The sequence below is a fragment of the Callorhinchus milii genome, unplaced genomic scaffold, assembly GCF_018977255.1.
Source record: "Callorhinchus milii isolate IMCB2004 unplaced genomic scaffold, IMCB_Cmil_1.0 Scaffold4, whole genome shotgun sequence".
NCBI lineage: Eukaryota > Metazoa > Chordata > Chondrichthyes > Chimaeriformes > Callorhinchidae > Callorhinchus > Callorhinchus milii.
Window position 1 is genome coordinate 16,063,181 of NW_024704745.1, and position 25,126 is coordinate 16,088,306.

The window sequence follows — 25,126 nt, forward strand, 5'->3', positions numbered from 1 at the left end:
ACTTTTGCTCGCTGACAGGTTTTCTAATTTGCAACTTAAAATTTATATTATTGTCTCCTGTTATGACCATCTGCAAATTAGACCTCTTCGTATTTGTGTTTAATGAGGGGCATTGCTCTGGGACATTGCTGTTTACAAATTGGCTGTCACGTTTGCCTAAAATTGGACAATCACTACACTTAGACTCATAGAGTCAGAGAAATTTACAAAGCAGAAAGTGGCCCATCCAGTCTGCACTGTGTATCAGAGCAAGCGGCATTTTCAATCCCGCTGCCCCATACTCCTTCAAGCTCTATCTTTCATAATTAGAAACCTCTTCAGTTTACTTCAGCTTAGTAATAGCTTTGCTTAGTATATCTGAAAGTATTTAGTTAGCACTTGTGTACTTAGGACCACTTAACTTAGTATGTGAAATAGTTTTATAATCTGGTATATTCTAGTTAATGCAAGGGGAGGAAAACTGATTGCGGTGAACTGTTTTGGGTAAATTAATATCATTGGTGAGCAGTGAAAGTGAGAAGAAGCATGTTAGATCTGTCTGAGCAAAGTTTGATCAAACTGAATCAGGAAACTCCCTTCAAATCCTTTGTCCTCACTCTGCAAACCATAAACACCAGAAAGCAGATGACGCACAATGTGAAAGACTGCCAGAAAAATCCTGTCTAGTCTGATCAGTTAGTTTTGTAATTATATCAATCAGTATTTTGGCTGCTGTTTTGGAAACAGAATTCAGTGTACGTGTGAAGTTAGGGAGTAGAAATCCCACCTGGATCTAGATTTACTACTTTTTTTAGCACTTTGGAAAGTGCAGAATTTTTCAAATCATTAAATTCTGCCTTACTTTGAAGCTGTTTTTCTGCAGTTCTTCATAGAACTTACAGAAAACCAGCTCCAAAATGAAGACTACACTTAAGAATTTGATGGAATTTTTCCCATAGGGTTTAAAATAAACAATAATTCAGCACAGTTTTGATAATTACAACAACAACTTAGATTTATATAACGCCCTCCATGCCGGACGGCGTCTCAGAGCACTTCACAGTAACAGATCCCGGGGCCGAGCCAGGGGGAGGGGGAGGAAGGTGACCAAAGGCGTAGTCGAAAAGAAAGGTCTTACCATATCAAATGCATTTGGTATACCACTGATTTAACTCCATAGGTCAGTAAGAGGTCCCTTTTGGAAGATCTTTATTGTTCTTTGATTTAGGTAATTTAATAACTAATCATATATTAGGGAATGTCTTTGTCTACAATAACTGCATTAAAGGTGGGGTCCTAATTCAGAGACACATTTTACTCAATCTGTACAGTCAGGAATGAGTCTACTTTTCTCCACGTCTAAACAAGTTCTGGTGACATTGTTATCGTGTAATAAAAGCTTTAATATTAACTAATGTTTAAAACAAGGATCTGTAATCCTACCTTTGGTAAATAAAACATTTCTATTCTTATTTTAAAGCAGAAAAGTCACTTATAAAAAAGTGTGCTTCAAAATGCTCTACCTTAAGTGTAGATAACACAATCAATTCTTTATTTGGAGCCAGTCCCAAGTGAAACTGGAGTTAAAATAATATGATTTAAAAAATATATTTGTGTTAATTGTTCTACTTTTTCATATTCAAAAAGAATCCTTCAATTTTTACCTTATCTGGTAAATGCATAATTTACCTGGGAGCACTGTCCTTTTAGGATCAGGAGAGCCAATGCAATGGACTGATACAGTAGCATTCAGAGAAATACCCTGTTATTGATTTACAATACAGTATGGAATTCTATAGATGACTGGAGGTTATAAATTGAATCTCAATAGTTTGATCTCTGAAAGTTTGGCTGGATTTACCAAGTTTGGCTGGGTTACCAACATCAAAGTGCATCAATGGAGAGATAGCCACTTGAGTCTATGATTGCTGAGAGATATGTGCAAGGGAAGACAGTTCAGGGGTGAGATGATCAAAGTGGTATTGACAAAATAGTAAAAGACAAGAGGGTTGTGACAGAGGCCCTTTTCTTCCATTCTGTCTGGGAGTATGAGACAGGTGCTGGAAGTTTCCCTGGATTTGGGAGCATTTATTGCAATCTTTGAACCTCAACCTATGTATCTTGTAACCTACGTTGCTATTCACCTGTAGGTCCTATTCATAATCCCACTTTCTATTTGATGTTTCAGAACATACCTACAACATTTCCATAAATTGTTATTATTTGCACTATATAAGAAAATTGTGGAAATGTGCGGCACTACAAAGCACATTGACTAATACTAACCTTTAAATTAGTTAAAATACTACCAAACTCTTTAAAAAACCCAAACAGAAATGTGGGAGAATCAGCACCAAAACTCTGATATCAAAATGAAATAAATACAATTCACAATACAACAACTGGAAAAGTATCCAAATAACACAGTTGTTTGGGTTACATTACTTAAAGTCTGAGTCTAACCCACAGGCAGCCAGGTTGCAAGGTAGGGCTGTTCTCCTTAGGCCAAAACGATATGTTTCATCCTGTAATACGTGCTTCACCTGAAGGCTAGATTATTTGCTTTCAGAAACCACTATGGAATTTCCCGTCTGCTGCTAGAGATTAGTAATTGTGTTGTCAAGAGTGCCAGAAACTAGGTCAGGCTGATACCTAAATATACTCCATAGATAGTATTTCCTGGCAGAGTATCCAACAAAGCACTCAGACTAATACTAACCTTTAAATAAATTAAAATACTACCAATCTCTTTAAAAAAACAAAACAGATATGTGAGAAAATCAGTAACAAAGCTGTGATGAGTAAGAATGAACCAACTGTGGTGGGTAAGAAAGTAAGGTGATAGGTAAGAATGAAGAATTAATTGCCTGAAGATGTGAATATGAAATACATCAGGATTGTTGAACATCAGGTTCAACCACTCTTTGTGCGCGTATGTTCAATTTGTTTATTATTTGTAGTTTGTTCATTAAAAGTTCTGTTACAGTATCCAGTAAACCTCACTTGTATCAAAGGTGTATAGAATATAAAGTCTTGACCAGGACTTGGGCAGATGTATGACTGTAGCGATTACAGGGATAAAATCAACCCAAAAGGTAACCCAAACCACTTGTGTGTATTTCCAAGTTGTAGGTTATCAGGCAGTATCATATCAGATGGGAGAGAATAGATAAGCGCATAAATTAGAACTACCAAACCAAACAAATCATAGTCTATCAATTAACAATTAAATTGACTTTCACTTGTATTCACTCTGCAATAGACACAATTTCAAAACCATTTTACCATTGTAAATCCATATTCCAAATAACTGTCAACATTGAATATGTCCTAATTAATTCTATTTTTACAGAGGTGTCTCTGTAAATTGAGGTTTTTATAGAGGTGTCTTTATTATGGCTTCCAAATCACGAATATCAAATGCAAGGATCATTATTATTATGACAATGGATGTTGCAGGATAATTTACTCTGTGTAATACAAGAAGAGTCATCAGCAATTTGTTAGTCATTGTTAATACAGATAGAATAATTGACTAAACTAAGAAGTGCCTGCAGATATGGATCAACGACAAATGTTGACGGGGGTAATTCATCTATAGATTGGCTTGTAGTTAAGAATTGAAGCATATTTATTGCCTTAAACAGTTTAACTGCTGAATAGCCAACTACTTTATGTACATTGAAACATTAACTCACTTTCCTTTCTCCATAGATGCTTGCCTGACCTGCTGAGTGTTCCCAGCGACTTCTGTTTTTATTTTTCATAGGAACCCTGATCAGCAGTAAAATGCAAATCCAGCTAAAGTATAGGGCTTGTTAGGTTAGTAGTACAGAGGCACCTGGAAGTTGAGAGAAAAATAGAATAATAATTGGACACATCAATTTTTTTCAAGTAATTATTATTGTTCACACTGCAACTTGAGCCAATGCCAAACCTAGCAATACTCTACGAAAGATACTCAAATTTAAGAGAGACCAGGAGAGAGAACAAGATAAAGACAGCGAAAAGGGAAAGACAGTTAGAGGAAAGTAAAGGAACAAGAGAAAAATAAATCACAATTTAAACAACAAAATATACATGGTAGAGATTGCGCTGCAGATGGTGTATTTGCAGTGAAGTCATATGAGTCAGCAGGTTATAAGCTTGGCTCTGAATTATTATTAATAATAATAATCCTTGCATTTGGACTGTATTTTTATAGGCAATTGCAGCAACCAATTTGCACATGTCAAAATCCCTCAAACTGCCACTCTGAGAAAAGATTAAGAAAAGGGCACTATCCACACAGGCATTTAAGCATCTGGGCAGATCTCTGCTAACCTACCTATTTAATATTATTGAAGAACCCATGAAACTTCCTGGTTATAGTGACATTAAAACGTTAAAAGAACCGAAAACATTTTGGTCGCTGACCTCCTTACAGCCTTCAGACATCTCAATTAGCTCTTTGTAAATATTGCAAATTAGATGGGTTTTCATTTCCAACAAGAAATTCTTGGAATCCAGTTTGTGAATATCACAGATTGGACGCTAATAATTTTTTTTTACTTTAGCCATAGATTTTTTTTAAGTACAGTCACAGACAAATGAAGCATCATCGTAATTCATTATCATTGTGGAGCACAGTAGATTTTATATTTCTTCATTTTTGTGGGATACAGTATTTGTCATGTTCTGCACCTCTCGCTTCTTCATTGTCCTCTTCCTTGCGTGATTCAATTCTCTTATTTCAGTCTATCCTTTTTTTTAAAACAAAATGTTCCCAGGACAAGTATATATTAATACCAACTGTTTGCAGAGGGGTGCACAGATAATTCTGGCAGACTATCCTTTTAATTAGGCAGTTATCTTCACTGTGTGCTCTTGATAAGAAGTTGTGAAATCGAATATCATGGTATGACACGGCTATGACATTTTGCCTTTATTTGCGGGCTTGAATGGAAGCTTTGTTTGGTTAGTTATTCATCTAATACACATTGAGTTCATTAGCACCCACTTACAAGAGAAATTCAGATGAACAGAGTCTTCATCCCATTTGATCAGTGCCCTGGAGTACTGCAGACCCACCTGACTCAGGAACCAGACTGTCCCAGAGGATTGACTCTATTCCAACATTCCATAGTGAGCACATCATGATGGAGCCACCGCAGCTCCAAGGAGACCCTCCCCACAAGGAGGATAGTCGAATTTTGCTTGGACTCTATCCTTTGAAACCTCAATGAGAAGGGGCAAAAGGCATTCTGGTCATTCTTATTTATCTCAAATGATAGAAAAGTTGTAATTCAGTTTCAGTCTCTTTCCCCGGGCAAATCCTTATCCCACAACAAATAGAACTGCATGCAATACTCCAAAGGCAGCCTGAACAGAGCATTGCACAATTTCTGAAGATCTGAGCTCAACTCATTTGGCTCGGAAAAGTTCTCTGAGAAATTGACCATTTATTCCAGCTTTAAAACCAAATCAATATGTTTTTATTCTCCTCTGTGAGAAGAAATCAGAAGCTAATAGAAACAGATAATAGTTCACTTTTACTTTGCCAATTCTACAATTATCATTAGGCTTAGTATTGCTCACTTACAGGATCTGTAAGCAGGTGCAGAAAAATTCTCTGCTGTTAGCAGTAAACACATCACCCTCTGGAGGACACATTATGAAAAGATGAAACTGAGTATTTCTGACATTACTACATTGAATTGTGATCACAAGTTAAGTTATTTGTAAATTATCCATTCCTGCTTTAAAATTGTTACAGATTTTAGCTTCTGTGACATACAATCATAATAATAATAATCCTTGCATTTGATATAACGGTTTTCACGTCTTCTCAACGTCTCAAAGCGCTTCACAGAATAACTGTAAAGTGAATTGACCATATATTTGTGGGTGAAACGCGGCAGCCAATTGCGCACAGCAGTGTCCCACAAATAGTCGTGGATTGAAAATGACCAATTTATTATTATTTTTTTTGGAGGGATTATTAGGCATGTGGAGTAAGGAAACTTACCCAAGGTTTCACCCTGCCTGGAATTGAACCCAGGTGTCTCGCTTGCAAGGCGAGTGCTCTACACTGAGCTACAGGACTATAATAGAATTATACAGCAAAGAAGGAGGCCTTGCGGCCCATTGTGTCTGTGCCCGCTCTTTGAAAAGAGCTACCCAATTCAATCCCAGTCCCCCGCGCACTCCCTATAGCCCTGCAAACTTGTCCTCCCAACTTGAAAGGCGCTATACAAATGTAATTTTGTTGTTGTTATTGTTGTCCTTCCCAAATAATTATCTACTCTCTTAAAAGTTGTTATTGAATCGGCTTTCACCACCTTTTTAGATAATGCATTCCAGATCCGAACAACTCATTGTGTAAAAAAAAAAANGTTCTCCTCACGTCCCCTCTGTTTCTTTTAATAACTATTTTAAATCAGTGGCCTGGGGTTACCGACTCACCCGCCAGTCAAAATAGTTTCTCCTTGGTCACCCTATCGAATTTCTCATAGTTTTGAAAACTTTTATGAAGTCTCCTCTTAACCTTTTCTGCTCCAAGGAGAATAATCCTAGTTTCTCTAGCCTCTCCTGATAACTGAAGTCCCTCATTCTTGGTACCGTCCTTTGCACCCTTCCAATGCCTTGACATCCTTCCAAAAGTATATCAATATGTTCTTCAAAACAAGAAACATCAATACATTAGCTGAAATTCTTTCCATTGTTGTTAACTATTTATTTCATTTGGTCAGTTGGTCATTTGTTTTGTCTAACAAGTGAAAACTTATCACAAGGCCTTAAGAGTATCCAACCCAACTGAGGGTTCCATGCATGCCATCCTCACATGGAAATTCCCATGTTTGGAAGGGAATGCACACTCGTCTTTGGAGGGATGCATATGATTACCTAATTCTGGAGAGTAATACACACAAGTTGGATTCCCTTGCAGGAGTTTACCCAGCTAAAACCTCATAGCTTGCCATTTTGAGCACTATCTGGCCAGCTTCCCAATGCTTCTCCAGCTTGTTAGGGCTTTAGCTGAGTAGCTGAGCTAAGTAGGAAGCATCCTTGTGCCCAGTGATCGGTCTGCCCCTCCAAGTCCTACTTATGAGTCAGGCTGGCCGGTCTGTATAATCAGCAGTGCCGTCGAATGACAGTTTAAAACATAATTAGAGTTAAGGGCACCTTTAGTTCCCTCCATACACATAGGTTACACAATTTGTGAAATAAACCCCATTATCAATATATTATAGTGCTTTTAAAACATATGATAAAAATAAAAATACCAGATGGGCCTTTAAAATCCTTCGCTTTGCAGAAGTTTTCATGCTGTACAGAAAAACCCGATCAAATTCTTACCTCCCCCCTTTCATTGTGTGGGTCACTGCACTGCATGGTGTGCTGTTGAGCTGTACAAGATAAACCCTTTGATTTCTGATGTGTACTGAGATAGCCATTCTCAGGCTGGGCTCCTGAGTAAGTGAGGGGAAAAGTGGCCAAGGCTCCCGATCATGATCCAATCATCCCTGCTGAACTGTTCTTCAGTGAAGATGGAAGGACGCTCAGTTGTAATGTCCTCATCCCATGCTCAAAATAAACCACCAACATTCTCTGTTCAGGTAAAGAAAGTCAACTTTAATGAACCATCAGAATGACACTGCCACCCATTTTACAAGGATATTACCAGCAGAGTGGATAAGGCTATGAAGAAAGATTAGACAAGTTGGAGATTTTCTCTCTAGAATTGAGATGATTTAGAGGGGTCTTAATTGAGGGGTTTAATATTATACAATACAAAATTACATTGCATTGCGCCTTTCACATCCCAAGGCTCTGGACAGTCAGGAATTTAGAACCGAGCTGGGGAACAGGATTGGGGTGGGGGGTGGAGGGCAGAGAGAGTAGGAGGGTGACCAAAGTCACGGTTGAAGAGGAGGGTCTTGAGATGGGTCTTGAAGGAGGCAGGGGAGGGGACAAGGTAGAAGTACTGTGGGATGGAGTTCTAGAGGGTGGGGGCAGTGAGGCTGAAGGCTCACCCACCAAAGGTGGGGTTCAGAAAGGTAAACATTGCTAGGCTGTTACCACTTTTGGGTGAGTCCAAAATGAGGAGGCATAAATATAAGGTCCATATTGGAGATAGATAATAGGGAATTGAGGAGGAACATCTTCACGCAGAAAGTGCTCAGAATGTGGAACTCATTGCTGGAAGTTGTGGACCAAACAAAAAATATCAGAGTATTTCAGAGGAAACAATGCACAAGTGAAGGAGAAGGGAATACAACAGCAACAACAACTCAGATTTATATAGTGCCCTCCACGCCGGATGGCGTCTCAGAGCGCTTCACAGTAACGAATCCTGGGGCCGAGCCAGGGGGAGGGGGAGGAAGGTGACCAAAGGTGCGGGTCGAAAAGAAAGGTCTTCAGAAGGGACCTGAAAGTAGGAAGAGAGGGGGAAAGGCGAAGGGAGTGAGGAGGGAATTTCAGAGCCTCGGGGCATAGTGGCTGAAGGCATCGCTGCCAAGGGTGGAGTGGAGGACTCGGGGGACACCAGACCCAGAGGATCGAAGGCGACGGGTACTGTTTTGAGGAGAGAGGAGGTCAGAGAGGTAGGGGGGTGCAGAGGAGTGGAGGAATTTGAATACAAGGGTGTGGATCTTGAAATCGATCCTCTCTGGGATAGGCAGCCAGTGCAGCCTGGCAAGGACTGGGGTGATCGGGGAGCGGAGCGGTGGTGGATGGGAGACCGGCGAGGAGGGCATTAGAGTAGTCCAGCTGAGAGGCGACAAAGGCATGGACCAGAGTTTCAGCGGCCTTTGGAGAGAGGTATTTGTGGAGATGGGCGATGCGTCAGAGGTGGAAGAAAGCGGTGCTGGTGAGGGACCGGATGTGGGGGAGGAAGGATAATTGGGGGTCGAACCTGACGCCAAGGTTGTGTACGGGTTCGGAGAGTTTTAGGGGGACGTCAGGTAGGTGGAGGAGGTGAGAGCCGTGAGATTTGAGACGTTGGCAAGAACCAAAGAGTTTGGCTTCCGTCTTGTCAACGTTCAGTTGAAGGAAATTTGCGCTCATCCAACCCAGAGTCCTGTCTCTCCTATGAGTAGAGGAATAGGAGAGACAGAAATATGAGGGGTGGAGACTGTGTGGAGTTTAAACACTATTTGAGCAGAATGGTCTGTTTCATTCTATGTAATTCGTGGAAATGTTTGCCAGCATAATTCCTAGTTTTCATAAGATAGCAGGGTGGCATGTATCATGTAATAAATACAATCAATGGATAATATCAATAAAAAAACCTCTATCAAAATAAGGAAAGGATTGATACATTTCTCACAAAGATCATCTAAACCCTAATGAGTTGTAATACAATAATAATAATAATAAACCTCTCAAAGCGCTTCGAAAGGAATTATATACAGTGTATTTGTTGGCAAATGTGGCAGCCTATTCGTGTACAGAAGATCTCACAAAGATGAATCAAGGGATCATCATTATCATCATCATAATAATTAATTTCAGTGTTTGGGGATAACATGAACACAGACAGTTTAAGCTATTTGCTGGTGGATTGCGTAAACGGAAGAATTTCCTTGAATGGACATCCTGCCATTGCCCAACCAACCAGACACCAATCGTAACGACTGGTCCTCGCACCTCTTACTCACATCTGATTCACCTTGTTATGAACTGAGCAAAAGGGAGACCCCTATAAAAGCCACAGAGGCTGCAAGAGATCTGAGAGTTCGGGAAAGGAGAGAGAGAAAGCAGAGATGAAGGGTCTTTGCTTTTCAGCCTTGTTCCTTTTAGTCAATTTCAAACTCTCTTCTTCTTTTCCTGTTCCTTCAGACACAGATGAAAACCAACCGGATTGGCAGTATGCAAAGGTGCTGACATTGATATAAGTTGCCCAGAGGAGAAAAAACAAAAGCATAAAAATTCAGCATTTGGAACTGGTAAGAACAGTGTGACCCGCAATGTTAACTTAAACGTTTGCTTTAACTTTCTGTTGCTTTGAAGGCGTATCTCAAGCAGTTCTACGGACTGGAAGACGACCCACAAGATCCCATGGACAAGTTCAGAAGCTATTCAGCAGAAACTTCTCCAATGGATAAAATCAAAGAGATGCAAAGATTTTACGGGCTGAAGGTAACTGGTGACCTGAGCCCTGAAACAATGCAAATAATGAAACAATCCCGATGTGGAGTCCCTGATGTTGCTGAGTACTCTCTCTTTCCACGCAAATCCAAGTGGAACACCAACATCATCACATACAGGTAAGGTACTCGTTTCTTTTTCCTTGGTGTTTTTTTTTAAGAACCACAAGAAAGCAGTTTATTGCATTTTAAAGAAACAAAAACGTTTGCATTTAATCTCTTAATAGGATTCTGAACTATACCCCGGATATTTCACGTGCTGATGTGGATATAGCTCTAGAGGGAGCTCTCAGGGTCTGGAGTAGGGTCACTCCACTGACGTTTGAAAGACTTTATGAAGGAGAAGCTGAAATGATGATCTCCTTTGCTCCTAGAGGTATCAATAAGTTAGATTACCAAGGATTTTAGATTGTGTTAAATAATAATTCTTTCGCAACACAGTTCAACACAATACTCATGATAATCCTCGCATTTGATACAGCGCCTTATCACGTCATTGAGACGTCTCAATGCGTTTTACACAATGTACTGTAAAGTATATTGATTGTCTATTTAGCTGCATCACTTTACAGAACATCCTACGGTAGCCAATTGCGCACGGCAGTGTCCCACAAACAGTCATGGGTCGAGTGAACAAATTATTATTAAAAAATTTTTAAGGGGTTATTATCCCTGGAAAGCAAACTGCCCATTGACTAACAACTGGGCTCCTACTTATTGCTAGATAAACAGAAGCGTATTGAGTAACGAAAGCAAGAATAGAAATACAATTAATGCACATATACAAAATGCACATAAATTCACGATATGATCAGGGTAAGATTTTACAGTTTCCATTTTGTACAGTTGTATAGGTTTATGCACGCTGTGCAGATCCAGGTGAGGTGTTGGCCATCCTGCCCATTTCTGAAAATCTTCAACAAAATACATTTAGCCGCATCATTTTACAGAACATCCTACGAAGCGCTTTAAGACATGATAAGAGACCGTATCAAATGAAAGGATTATTAATTCAATGTTCTGTTTAACGACTTTCACAGCTCTTAACTAAAATGTTGGTTATTTTACGCTTATTTATAATGAATGTTGTAATATTTTGCACAAGGGGACAAAAAATTTAGAATGATTATATTAACTTGAATTTTTTCTGATTACATTTGTTAAATTAATTTTATCACATTGAGGCCTGAAATTGCACTTGGTCTTAGCCTGTAAGACCATTTCATAGAATTGTGTAAACTGAGTCAACAAAGTACTGGAATTGCATGTGCCGCTGAAATCAAAACATTGCTAAGAGTTTATTAACCTGATGACAGACACTGACAGCTTTTTATTTTATTTCTGATTTTTTTAATTCCAATGTTTTAATTTCAAGAACATGGAGACGGGAATCCATTCGATGGACCTGGCAGTATACTGGCCCATGCTTTCGAACCTGGACCAGGAGTTCAGGGAGACACTCATTTTGATGAAGCTGAAACCTGGACAATGGGATATGAAGGTACAAAGACAGAATAATCGCTATTGGTATAATAATAATAATAATAATCCTTGCATTTGATATAGCGCTTTTCACGTCGGGAGGACGTCCCAAAGCGCTTCACAGAACACACTGTAAAGTGAATTGATTCTATATTTGTGGGCGAACGCGGCAGCCAATTGCGCACAGCAATGTCCCACAAACAATCGTAGATTGAAAATGACCAATTTATTATTGTTTTGGGTTTTGGAGGGATTATTATTAGGCGTGTGGAGTTAAATTATTCAAGAAGGTGACTCTAGCTTTTGATATGCTAGGAAAGTAATTCAATAAGGAAATATTGTATATATTATAAATTTGAGAAATAAAACTGTTTTTGCATTACAATAAAGCGTTCACCTTCCTCAATTGTGATGGGTATAATATATTGTCATGTATTCTTTCTCACATGCAAACATAATAGCATAATTGTTTTATGTAGATTTTACTGTGCCATAAAAATGCCATTGTGTTGTTCAAAATGTTTGTAACTAAATCAACTTTATTACTTTATAAACAATACCTAAAACGTTTTGTGGCCTGAAATTACACTTAATCTTAGCCTGTAAGACCATTTTGTCTTAAAATGTAGAGTTGTGTGAAATTTATTAATTTGGTGGAGTCCTGTAGCTCAGTGGTTAGAGCACTCGTTTGGCAAGAGAGAGACCTGGGTTCGATTTCCAGCAGGATGAAACCTTGGGCAAGTTTCCTTACGCCACACGCCTGATAATAATCCCTGAAGAAAAACACTAATAAATTGGTCACTTTAATTCACGACTGTTTGTGGGACACTGCTGTGCGCAATTGGCTGCCGCATTTGCCCACAAATATACAGTCAATTCACTTTACAGTCTATTCTGTGAAGCACTTTGAGATGTCTAGAAGACGTGAAAAGCGCTATATTAAATGCAAGGATTATTATTATTATTATAATTTAAAAGGCTCCTTTTTTAAAAAAAAGTAAGTTAAACCTGAATGCAACCATATGCCCCAATTCTGTGTAAATTTGAAGATAAATAGTCTGATGTCCAAAACTAGAGGTGAAAATTCAGGCTTATTGTAGGTTAGAAACATATATGTCCTTCACGTATCACGTACCACGTGGTTCAAGAATTTTAAATCTATCCATTAGATTTCATTTGAGTAACAGTCACACCATTAGGTATTGTTTAATTATAGTTTTAAAATATCATTGGCTTATACTTATGTCTTCAGGAACTAATTTCTGAATTCACTGTTTTATGACTATTTGTTTAGGTTATAACCTGTTCCTGGTGGCTGCTCATGAGTTTGGCCATGCACTGGGACTTGCACATTCGAGAGATGCTGGAGCTTTGATGTACCCCGTATACGCATATACCGATGTTACTCGGTTTGCTCTTCCACAGGATGATGTGGATGGAATCCAAGCTCTGTATGGTACGTCTAAATCTCAGATAGAAATGTTACTTAATTGGTATTGTTATACAGAAAGGGGATCCTGCAATGTCGGGGGTGGTAGCATCAGTGAGACCTTAAACCAAGGTCCCATATGGCTGTTCAGGTGAACAATAAATATCCCATGGCACTATTCAAAAAGACAAGGGAGTGTCTTCCCATGTCCTGGCCAATAATCTTTCAGATAAAATTGGTCATTCACTTCATGGCTGTTAGTCAGATATTAATGTGTACAAATTGTCTGCTGTGTTTACCTAAATACAAGTTTATTACACTTTAACGTAAATTTTGTGAAGTGTTTTGAGATGTTTGGCAACGTAATAAGGTATTGTATCAAAATGCATGTATTATTTTATATATATGTATATATGTGTAAATTACAATTTAAAAAATTATACCTGTGAAGTACTTTTGAGATATTTTCACATAAATCAGAGTAACAATACAAATTATTTTGGAATGTGAGGGAATCCTATTATTTTTGTGTTGGAAGAGTTATGGAACTGGGAATTAAAAGGATATACATGGACAAGATCCAATTAAATTGCTTAAACAGCAGTAATGTACCATGTTGTGTAAGTTGCCATTTTTATATGTCAACCCAGACTGCTTATTAATCTATTTTATATCCAGGTCCATCAATTAATACTGATCCAAGTTTACCCAAGCCACCGGCAAGAGCACCAGAGAAATGTAATCCTAATTTGGATTTTGATGCAGTTACTAAACTTCGTGGAGAATTGATATTTTTCAAGGACAGGTAAGAATTTAAGTACTACATGTAAAACATCTTCACAAATATTGGTCACTGAATATCAAGGGCAGATCACACCTTGAGTACTGCATACAGTTCTGGTCATGGTAACATAAGAGTGTTAGATCTGGTCTCTTTACCCACATTCCTTTGTGTATTGTAGCAAGATGCAGTTCTCTTGTCCATGGGATGATTTGTGGCCTATGAGGATCACAGTTCTTCCAACAAATAATTTACCAATGTTATCTTACAGAAGCCGTGTGACAAAAATGATTTGGTTCTGGCTACAAAGAAACATAGTAATAGATATTGAGCTTTTAATAAAATAGCTATCAATAAATATTAAATAAAATAATTAATAAACAGTTGATGCATTGCACTAACATTTTTTGTTTTGTGATGATCATTTAGATTTCTTTGGCGCCGACACCCACAAGAGGTTGAACCTGAACTCATATTAATCACAATATTTTGGTCATCAATCCCTCCCAATATCGATGCTGCCTACGAAAACTCAGAGAATGATCTCCTTGTTATTATCAAAGGTTATATATTGTTACTCTGCTTCCTCATAGTGATATGGTTGCAGTGACGGAGTCAAAGTATAAATAATAATACAATTATGAAAATAGAAGCACTTATTTAATGGAGATTTTCAGTTGATAAACAGTAAAGATCATCACATGTACTACCACCAATGTAGTTTACTGCATTCCCTGCTCACGATGTGGTCTCCTCTACATTAGGAAGACGAAATACAGATTGAGTGACCGATTTGATGAATTCCTCCATTCTGTCCGCAAGCACAACTCCGAGCTTCCGGTCTCTTGCCTTTTCAACTCTCCCTCCCACTCTGACCTCTTCATCCATGGTCTCTTATGCTGTTCCAATGAGCCACAGCGCAAGCACGAGGAACAGCACCTCATTTATCTGCTAGGAACCTTACAGCCCTCTGGTCTCAATATTGATTTCAACAATTTCAGACCATAACAGTTCACATTCCCCCTCCCCCTCTTCTGTGACCATTACCACATCACCTTGGTCCCAGACACATGTTTTCTCTCTCTGGTCTACCTATTTTGTTGCAATTCCCCCCCACCCCCCCCTTTCCCTCCCCTTGTTTTGCATTATTAACACCTCCATTCCCCTGCTTTTTTGCAATCCCTCCCCTTTGTTTTGAATCATTAATATTTCTTTAACACACCATCCCCTGTCCTCTACCCTATTTTCTCCTTTGTCATCCTTGCCCTGCCTGCCCCCACTTTGTTAGTTCTTAAAAGCCTCTCCCTCCCAACATGCCCAAGTTCTGACGAAAGGTTGTGGGCTCGAAACATTGACTCACTTTCCTTTCTCCATCGATGCTGCCTGACCTGCTTCGTGTTCCCAGCGACTTCTGTTTTTGTTTTCAGATTTTCAGCATCTGCAGTATTTTGCATTTTGAAAGATTATTCTTATTCAGTAGCAAGGGATCATATGGTCAGGATTGATACTGAATGAGTTAAGAATGCAGTTGGAAGAAGTTTTATGCAGAAGATACTTAGTATGTGAAATACATTGTCACAACTCACTGTTAAATTTAACATGACAATTACTTTTATAGGCTCAGTGGACCTAATGATTTCTTTCTATGCTATAATTTCTGTTTCAAATTCTCTGATCATAATTTTTTGTATTGAGTATATTGGCAGGAAGTAGTACAGTAAAACTAGACAATGGGCATCGACTGAGTTTTTTTAACACTTGAAGGGGGGAGTTAAATATAGTAGAAGTGTTAAAAACAAGTATATGCAAGGAAAGACAACTAGGAAGAGGAGAAGGACACCCTTTTCAACGTGTATGTACTAACAGAATTACTCTAATCCTACAGACACAAAATACTGGGTCATCAATGGCTATGATATTTTACCGGAATACCCTAAGAATTTACACAATCTTGGTATTCCAAGAAACGTTGAGAAAATAGATGCAGCTCTACACATTCAGGAAACGAGGAAGACTTTGTTCTTCATTGGAGATGAGTACTGGAGGTATGATATGAACATGTTAATTTTGCCAGCAAATAAACACTTTAACATTTTCTATCACAACTCCCTTTACGTTATTGAGTTTTTCCAGTGAACAGTTAAGTTAAACAAACCATTAAGACCCCAGTTTCATCCCCTGCGCCCAGCTCCACCGAATTAGCTAATAACAGTTGGGGTACTACAATTGGTTTTAGTGTTTATTGTTAGCAAGTGGAAAATCAGCTATGATTCTCATGATCTATTGCATGGGAAGATGTCTCAAAGCGATACACAGAATATACTGTAAAATGTAATGACTGTATTTTTTTGTTGGCAAAACACAGCAGCTAATTTGCACACAGTAAAGTGCCACACACAACCATGAAGTGATAGACCAATTTTATTTGGGGGAATGTTGGCCAGGATGATGGGAGAAACTCCCTTCTCTTTTCTTACGTGAAAGATAGCACCTCCAGCAATTCAGTCTCACCCCCGGCACTGCACTGGAGTTTCAGCCTAGACTATATGAGTTCAAGTTTCTGACAATCTTCAACCACAACCTTCTGACTCAGAGACAAGAGCGCTACCAACTGAGCCAAGCGGACTCACTTTTAGACTGTTAGGTGCAAGTTGGCAAAAGCCGAAACTTGGGGACCCAAAAGGAAAGAAAAGGGATCAGATGTTTTGTTGGAGAAGGGGAAAATTGGCAGCAATTTTTTTTTGTCATACAGGGACCAATATTTTTGGCATTAATTGCATTGTTTCCTTTCAGTTATGATGAAATTAAGCAAACCATGGATAAAGGTTACCCAAAACAAATCATGGATGACTGGCCAGGAATTGATGGCAGGGTGGATGCAGCCTTTGAAAGTCGTGGTATGTTTCCATAAAGATTCTACGTCAGATTTTCTCAATGACCTGTAATGAAACTAAATGGACACTTTTAGATTGGGAAGGAGATAAAATTTAGTTTCTAGTAAATAGTATTGTGTAACATAAGCATGGTGGCAACTGAACAACAATGATGTTTCTTAAAGAAGGAAGAGCAAGAAATACTGAAGGTACAATATTAGTACAGGGATAAATGGATTTTCAAAGCAGAGGTAGAGGGTTTAGGGAGAGAGTTCCAAAGGGGCCAGAGTGGCTGAAAGCTCACTCACCAATGTTGGGGTGAAGCAAGTGGGGACATGAAACATGTCAGAGTTGGAAGAGTGAAAATAGTGGATGGGGGAGTACGACGGCAAAAGATCATAAGAAGGGTGGGGCATGGCCATGGAGGAATTTGAAGATAAGAATGAGGATTTTAAAGTTGATTTACTGGGGAATAGGGGGCTCAACATTCATTCAATTGGTTAGCTGGGTTGTCACAACGTCCCTGATAGCTCTGACTACATATGCATTCCATCACAGCTGCCACTGATGTCGATACTCTCTATTTGCTGATCTGAGATTGACACACTGTGCAAAATCACAGAAAGCTTTCTGGTCTGGGCTCTTACTCAGTAGAGATCGGATGGCAGGTTAAAAAACAAAAAAACGTGAATGCTGGAAGACAAAAATCAAACTAAAAATACGCAGAAGGTTGATCGGTGAATGAAAAAGGAAAGCTAATGTTTTTGGTGTGATCCCAATTCAGATGAAAGAGTCATGGCTGTTGTGGTAACTTATGTGCTCTTTGAAATAAGGCCTTTCAAAGGGCCTAAGGCTATCAAAAACAAGAATTATTATATGATGAAAGGTCATAGACCTGAAACGTTAACTAATTTTCCTTTTTTCATGGATGCCGCCTGACCTGCTGTGTGTTCCCAGCGACTTCTGTGTTTATATATTATTATGATTTGTTATTATTTGTTGTATCTTTATATTTTCATCTTATTACTTTGTTGAAAAGCAATTCTGAGTTCTTCCAAACGCTCTATTCATTAACTGTTAATTTAAATTTTCAAATTACCAGTTGCTAAATATAGTTAAATTAAGTAGGCAACTGACGTTTTGAAGCAGGGAAAAGATGAGTAAAGATACACAGTTTAAGTGAAAACACCTCCCTAAATTGCAGATTAGCATTCTAGACCTTGGATTAGAGCCTTGTAGCTGTCTATTTAAAACAGTTTAATTCTTTTAATAAAAATTGATTCATGGCTTTAATTTCTGAATTTCATCAACTGGAGTGTGATATATCTGTGTGAATGTTCATTATTATTTCTTCAAAAAGCCTTAGGAGACTCCATCTGATTAAAACTATCCTAAAAGTGCAATATGCACATTTGAGAGTATAGTTAGTAGTTTTCAAATTGTGTTAGATGTTGCATGAGTGTATGAAACCCGAGTTACCTTTTGTATTTTTTCTCTACAGGATACACTTACTTATTTCATGGGCAATATTTGTATGAATTTGACACCATGAACAGTCGACTGCTTAGAATTTCCCGGGCCAATAAACTGCTTTGCTAACTGCACACCATTAACCTCAACTCCAAGAGCACTTCTGTCCTGACAGATTGTCTGTCAGACATCAAGTCGTGGATGAGAGCCAATTTTCAAAAGTTGAATGTTAAAAGACCGACGTCCTCCTGTTTGCCTCCAATCAGCACCACCTCAACTCAGGCATGTTCATGGATGCACTCTCATCTCACTGAGTCAGTATGGAATCTTGGTGTCTTGTTCAACCCTCAGCTGTCTTTTAAGTCCCACATCCATGTCATGACCTGTTCCGCCTTCCCCCACCTCCGCAACATTGCCCGCCTCCGCCACTGTCTCACCCCTCAGGTTGCCATGGCCCTTATCCATGCTTTCATTATGTCTAGGCTTAATTATGCTAACTCCCTGCTCACAGGACTGCCCAACTTTTACCTCCACAAGCTGCAGATTATTTAGAACTGTGCAGCTTGTGTTCTCTCCCACACTGAGCTCCGCGAGCCAATCATCCCCCATCCTCACCCACCTTCACTGGCACCCATCTCCCAGAGATCGAGTTCAAGATCTTCGTCCTCACTCAGACCTCCAAGGTCTTTTTCCTGCCTACCTTTGTGAACTATTAAAGCATTATCAACCTATCTGCGCCCTCTGCTTGGCGGGTACTGGCTTGTTCCATATCCCCCACCCTGCCCGCTCTACCATTAGCAGTCGGGCCTTCAGCCTTTCTGTCCGCACCCTCTAGAACCATTTCAGAAGCTCTCTGCCTTGCCCCCTTCATTGCCCCCTTCAAGGCCTGTCTTAAGACCTTCTTCTTTGACCATGCCTTCATCATCTTCCAACCTCCACTCGCTTTGCCTTCCAACCCTCTTGACTTCAATCCCAGCTCAGGTGCGAACCCCTCACCGTCCACCGCCTTGGCACATCTTCACGACTTGAAAGGAGCTATATATATATATATGCAATTTGTTAAAAGTATATCACAAGAGGTTTAAATGAAGAAAGCCCTTAAGCTCTGTTGATCTCATTCTTCCAGAATACTCACCCAACTGTCCTCCCAATAAAGCAGCAAATCTTTTCTTAAATGAATTCAACATCCTAGCCTAAACAACCCCTCCTGGTCACCTGTTCTAGCTGTTAATCGCTCTCTGGGTAAAGAAATACTTCCCAGTTCCTGCCGTGAAATAACCTTTTGAAACCCTGAACCTGTTCCCTTGAAGGTATATTGCTTTGAGGTATCTGAAAGTTTTGTTAAGTTTTCTTTCTGACCTTTTGTAGAGCTTCAGCATGACATTTGGGCATGTGAACAAATCTGATTTGGCAATTTAACCCAACATGTTGTTTGCACCATTTAATGCTGCTTCACATGATTTTTACAATGTTGAGCAATGATTCAACTAACCCTCTAGATCTCTCAGCTTTTCCTTTGGCAAATGTTTATCTCATCTATGGAATATATGGGCCTGCTATTTTGAAATATGCAAGAATGCCAGGCTATGTTGGTAAATTTACCAATGATCAGGGAATCAAATCCTCTTTCCCTCGTGTCAACTGTTTTCTCAATAATTGAAATGTTTTGCTTAACCAAAAGTTTTATGCCTATGCATGCCTCTATTTTTCTATAGCATTCAAGAACAGCAGAAGCTACTTTAATCTTGGCTTATGCAGCAGTAATTCTTCATATACTTGTGTAAACATTCATTAAGGATTTAGATGCACATTGTCTGAACAGCTTTGATATTGTTTGTTTCACTGTGATATTTTTATTGCATTGTTCTGAAGTATAGTTTTTTAAAAAAAAATGCAATTGTGGAGCTTGAGGAGAGAAGGCAACATACTAGATATATACAATCATACAAACACGTATCAGATGCTATCACTGTGTAAATTGTAATTTCCACTAAATATAACTGTCTATTACCACATGATGCACAGATACCATTGTCTGTTTACCGGGAGTCAGATGCTTACCTGTAAATTCCAATCATAGAAAATGTGAGCGTGTTCTTCTGACCATGGGCCTAGGTCCTTCGAGAAGATTTCTTATGTGCCAATTATACTTCTGAAATCACTGGTCTTTTGGATTGAAAGTTCAAAATTTACAATACCATATCTACAGCTTACTTTGGGGCCATTTCTCAGTTAAGAAATGGTCTAACATCCAACAATTTTCAAAGGCAAAATGCTGAATGCAAACCATTTGAGATTGCAATTTCCCCCATTTAGGTTTCCCCTCCTTTAAGTCAATTTGGTAGCAAATTTCAAAATTTAAATAGCTAATTTGGATCATGACTTCAGTTTTATGAATTTCACTTTCAATTCCATTGGCCAATTTATACTTTGTGCTTGTAACTGTATTGGCCAGTTGCTAGTGTTATTTCTTAAATGCTATTAAAGAATTTATCAGCCATAAATAATTAGTTGAATTTTTTGATCCAGTGGAATCATCTGAACCTATTCTTATCTATTGTGTATATATTACGGCTGTAAATACCTCTTCAAGGTGGTCTTGGCAACAGGATTCATGGGATTTGCTTGATATGATGGAGCTCTGATCCACAATGCTATATTCTATGTTATTTATGAATGCATCTAAGTGTTCTTACTTTTAAAGATTTCAACAGTAAAAAAAAATTTTCTCCTCCTGATGTTTCCTGTTCCACTTCATGCGCCTAGTTATGATTTTAATATAGGCATGTCCAAGAACACTTGAATCAGCTGATCAAATTGTCTAGAATAAAAGGCTTAACACATTCACAAACTGTGTACTTTAGCTAAGCTGTTATGAGGATCAACAATCAATGCACACAGAATCAGATTTCTCTGGAAAAGGGCTACTCAATTCTATTAGGAAATATTAACCCATTTAACAATTTTAAATTATAAAAGTTTCATTATTTCAAACACCAGTAAGTATAAGCCATCACTGACTATATTGCAGGGAGAGGCTGTTACAATATATTCAAGGTTGTTGCATTGAATATAATTAAACCAAAGGTGGTATCATCTGCAGACATGGGGCTAACTTGCACATGTATACAGATGACACTCGACTCTTATCTTTCTGCCTCCATCCTTGACTGCAAGATCACTGCTGTCATGATGGAATAGCTGTCAAAATCAAGTGCCAACTTGTTGAGAGTCAACTTTCTCCAGTTGAATGTTGACAAGACTGAGGCTTTCCTGCTTGGCTCCCTCCTCACCTCAGGCACTGACTGTATTACAATTCATGTAATACTGTCAGTGCCTCACCAATCCCCACAGAACCTTGGTGTCTTTTTCAACCCTCTACTGTCTTTTAAATCCCACATCTATGCCATAACCCAACCAGCCTTCCCCCACCTCTGCCACATCATTGCCCACTTCTGCCACATTGCCCTCCTCCATTACAACCTCTCCTCTTAGCCTGCTAAGACCCTCATCCATGTTTTCATCACATCCAGGCTGGACTACGCTACCTCACTGCTCACCAGACAACCCATTTAAACCTTATAACCTGCAGCCCCCAGGCACTGGCCTGCTCCAGTGCCTGGGGGCTGCAGTCAACAGCAGTCAACCCTTCAGCCTCCCACGCACAGAACTCCATTCTGGAGTGCCTTTAATGGACCCAATCAAAGGTCCATCCCAAGATCTTCCTCATCAACCGTGTCTTCAATCATCCTCCCACTTCCACCTCACTTGACACCAACTCCCAGCTCAGGTGCAAATCCTCAACTGTCCAGCACCTTGGAATGTTTACCTGATGTAAAGGGTGCTTTATAAACGGAATTTGTTGGTTAGCTTGATTTCTCTAAAAAGAAATCAAATAGCAAGAAACAAAAACCAAAGTTCATTCATTGTTTTATTTTTCATTTTCCATTTTGTTACAGATAATAACAGCAGACAGATGAAACTTGATCCTTTTCAGTCACTCTTCTTCAGGGTGTGTTTTTCAAATAGATATTCCCCCATGCCATTCTCAGGGACATTCAGTCTCTTCAGATTGGTGATGTGATCCCCAATTTCCTTGATTCTCTCAACTTTTCCAACTAAATAATAGGTCTCCAGAAAGTCACACAACTGCAGGAGAGAAATTAGGTACCAAATTTAAAGGGAACAAGATAGAACTATTTCATTTTGGAGGTTCTTAACTTGCATTACTAAACTTGCCTTTCTTCTGTGGACATCTTGGTATAAGTAGTGTTCATGAAATTACACATTTCACATTAATAGTAAAAATAATCCTTGCATTTGATATAGTGCCTTATCACGTTTTCAAGATGTCTCAAAGCGCTTCACAGAATATACCAAGAGGGCTACTTCTTGACAAAACAACAAATTCAGGAGTTGAATTAGGAGATTAAACCACCATGGATTATGCTCTGCTGCGTTGCAATCAAGTCCAGGTTTAACTGGGTAAAACATGGGAAATTGTGAGATGTAGTATTAATCTTTGCATGTCAGGAAGACATCTTGAAATGCTTCACACAATTTTACTGTGAAGCGTAGGCAAGCACAATCCCAGTCTATAGCAGACCATCGTCTTTAGGAGTGATTTTTGGTTTACTACACAGGATAGGATTCCCCAAGCGCTTTTTATTAAACTTTGTCAGATTAAAACTTGTCAGGTTAGATACTCTAGTCCCTCCAATAAGTTCATTTTTCTGGGGAAAAAACCCACAAACAATAAAATAAACTTACATTAGGATCATTCTTCTCCATGGCCAGTTTGTGCAGATCCAGCAGACTCTGGTTAATATTCTTCTCCAGTTGCAGAGCTTTTTGCATTGCCTCTAGACCATTGCCCCACTCATCCTGCTCAGGTTTCTTTACAGGGAAATAGATTGAAGTCAAATTATGGAGGTTTAGCTTTTTAACATAACATGTAGGAGCAGGAGTAGGCCATTCGGCCCTTCGAGCCTGCCCCACCATTCAATCATGGCTGATCTTCTAATCTAACTCCAGCTAATAACCTGACTCTGCCTTATCCCCATATCCCTTAATCCCTTTTGCAATAAGAAATCTATCTATCTCAGTCTTGAATATGTTCAAGGACTGAGCGTCAACAGCCCTTTGGGGTAGTGAGTTCCATACATTCACCACCCTTTGAGTGAAGAAGTTCTTCCTCAACTCAGTGCGAAAGGGCTGGCCTCTGATTTTAAGGTTGTGACCCCTGGTTTTAGTTTCTCCAACCAGGGGAAACAATCTCCCACTATCTACTCTATCATGCCCTTTGATGATCTTATAGGTTTGTATAAGATCCCCTCTAATTCTTCTTTTAAAAAAAGTTTGATAAAGCTTGGATTGAAGTTTATGATCTATACGAGCCTCATAGCGTAATAAAGGTTGCGTTGTATTGTCAACCATTCATCAGGTATGAAAGCAAGGATCATTAGCAATTGGTAAAATGCAATAAAAAAAATTCCTCTTCCCCCCCCCTTTTATGCCTCACATTCAAATTGACCTGCAAAAACTAATACACTTGAAATTGCTGCCTACTTAGATTGCACAATGGATTTTATTGCTGATTTAACTCAGGAGACAGCTGCTTTTAAAGTTAGACCTAACAATTACATTACCATTATGTGCTCCAATTTGTAGCCCTCCCCCAGCAAGACTAATTGGGCCTCAAATTGACAGAAGTTGTGGACTCTTGTGTAATTACTGACAGGCCCCTCTTCATCACTTACCTGAATGTCTTTCAGGACAATGCGACCTCCACGCCTATTCTGGAATTTCATCAGCTTTTCAGCATGTACATTTGACTGCCGCTTGAAGAACTCTACAAAGTGATGCAAAGCAACATCATCCCGGTCAAAGTAAAAGGACTGCAGAGAGGAGAGAAAACCATGGTTTAGGTCAAAGTTTGTTTGCAATAAGGATACTAAAACCATTACTCCCTATCGTGTTCCAACAGAACAACCACAGGCGTTATCATTTAGGGATGTTCTCTGTAAAAATACAAGGTAAACCACATTTCAAATAGGTCAATTAAGCAGCACTCATTTCATTATTATACTTATGAACATCAATAAGTATCTCCCCCAGAATGAAGCCACCACTATCTGTATTGCAGGGAGCATTCAGTCACAATAAGAACTAAAACTCATCAAAACCATGATTAAATGTTAAACAATAAAGCATGACAGTAGTACCATTTTACCCAAATGAAAAAATAATTCTATAAAGACAACCATAACTTTCACTCACCATGGAAATGTAAACATAGGAGGAATAGAGCTCCATATTAATCTGCTTGTTAACAGCAGCCTCACAGTCCTTGTCATAATTCTGACTGATTTGAGAAGGCATTCTGAATTGATTCTGTAAAATTAGTCAGGCAAAAACTCCACAACTGTCCTCACAATCTCTTGGATCTAGCTTACTCAGGACAGCCCATCTTTAAAGGCAGAGATGTTCACCAATGATGATGAGTGACAGTCAATAATAGCCAGTTGGTTATCTTCTATGTCTCAAGCAACCAATTAGTGAGAGAAGGGCCGGTATGCCATCCAGACCTAATGGGAGTTGTGATTAAAGTAGGGCTTGGTGAATGTTCACTAATGATGTCATATATCTTGGGTTTTAGATCATCTCATCACAACACAATCTAAAAGTTTTCTTGGTTAAAACCATTCTGAAGCACAAATTTGGTTCATTATATTACACTTTATTTCTCCTCTGATGTCCTTTTTGGTGAAATCACAACCAGTTCCATAGAAATGTCTGTGTATAATGAACAGTGTGCAGGAATACATCAATTATAAACTGTCCGAATGGTTCAGAGCGGAAGGACCCAGGTTCGGTCCCCAATTGGCCATGATGGTGTTGGTATCCTGTAGTGGTAGGTGCAGGGTTTCTATACTTGGTGCCAGAACTGTGTTTAGAGGAAGTTCATCGTGGGATCCTACTC

The 25,126-nt window shown here is 39.0% G+C and overlaps 2 protein-coding genes across 2 annotated transcripts; one reads left to right on the forward strand and one right to left on the reverse strand.

Moving 5' to 3' along the window:
- The first annotated feature begins 10,005 nt into the window (after positions 1–10,005).
- mmp13b (matrix metallopeptidase 13b) lies at positions 10,006–18,273 on the forward strand. Its single transcript, XM_007891817.2, has 9 exons — positions 10,006–10,229; positions 10,337–10,485; positions 11,485–11,610; positions 12,886–13,047; positions 13,699–13,825; positions 14,231–14,364; positions 15,687–15,846; positions 16,595–16,698; positions 18,176–18,273. The coding sequence occupies exons 1-9, from the start codon at positions 10,021–10,023 to the stop codon at positions 18,271–18,273; spliced, it is 1,269 nt and encodes a 422-aa protein (XP_007890008.1). The 5' UTR covers positions 10,006–10,020.
- A 3,864-nt stretch (positions 18,274–22,137) lies between these two features.
- Positions 22,138–24,537, reverse strand: LOC103177426 (ferritin heavy chain B). Its single transcript, XM_007891567.2, has 4 exons — positions 24,424–24,537; positions 23,904–24,041; positions 22,915–23,040; positions 22,138–22,293 (listed from the first exon to the last, which is right to left on the reverse strand). Exons 1-4 carry the CDS (start codon positions 24,523–24,525, stop codon positions 22,138–22,140), a joined length of 522 nt encoding a protein of 173 aa, XP_007889758.2. The 5' UTR covers positions 24,526–24,537.
- Positions 24,538–25,126: the final 589 nt, after the last annotated feature.

Coding starts and splice junctions, on each gene's coding strand:
- LOC103177426 (XM_007891567.2), bottom strand. CDS start 24,525: ATGCCTTCTCAAATCAGTCAGAATTATGACAAGGACTGTGAGGCTGCT. Junction 23,041..23,903: donor TTGTCCTGAAAGACATTCAG/GTAAGTGATGAA, acceptor TTCCCTGTAAAG/AAACCTGAGCAGGATGAGTG. Junction 22,294..22,914: donor TGGAGAAGAATGATCCTAAT/GTAAGTTTATTT, acceptor TCTCTCCTGCAG/TTGTGTGACTTTCTGGAGAC.
- mmp13b (XM_007891817.2), top strand. CDS start 10,021: ATGGACAAGTTCAGAAGCTATTCAGCAGAAACTTCTCCAATGGATAAA. Junction 10,486..11,484: donor GATCTCCTTTGCTCCTAGAG/GTATCAATAAGT, acceptor TTTAATTTCAAG/AACATGGAGACGGGAATCCA. Junction 15,847..16,594: donor ATTGGAGATGAGTACTGGAG/GTATGATATGAA, acceptor GTTTCCTTTCAG/TTATGATGAAATTAAGCAAA.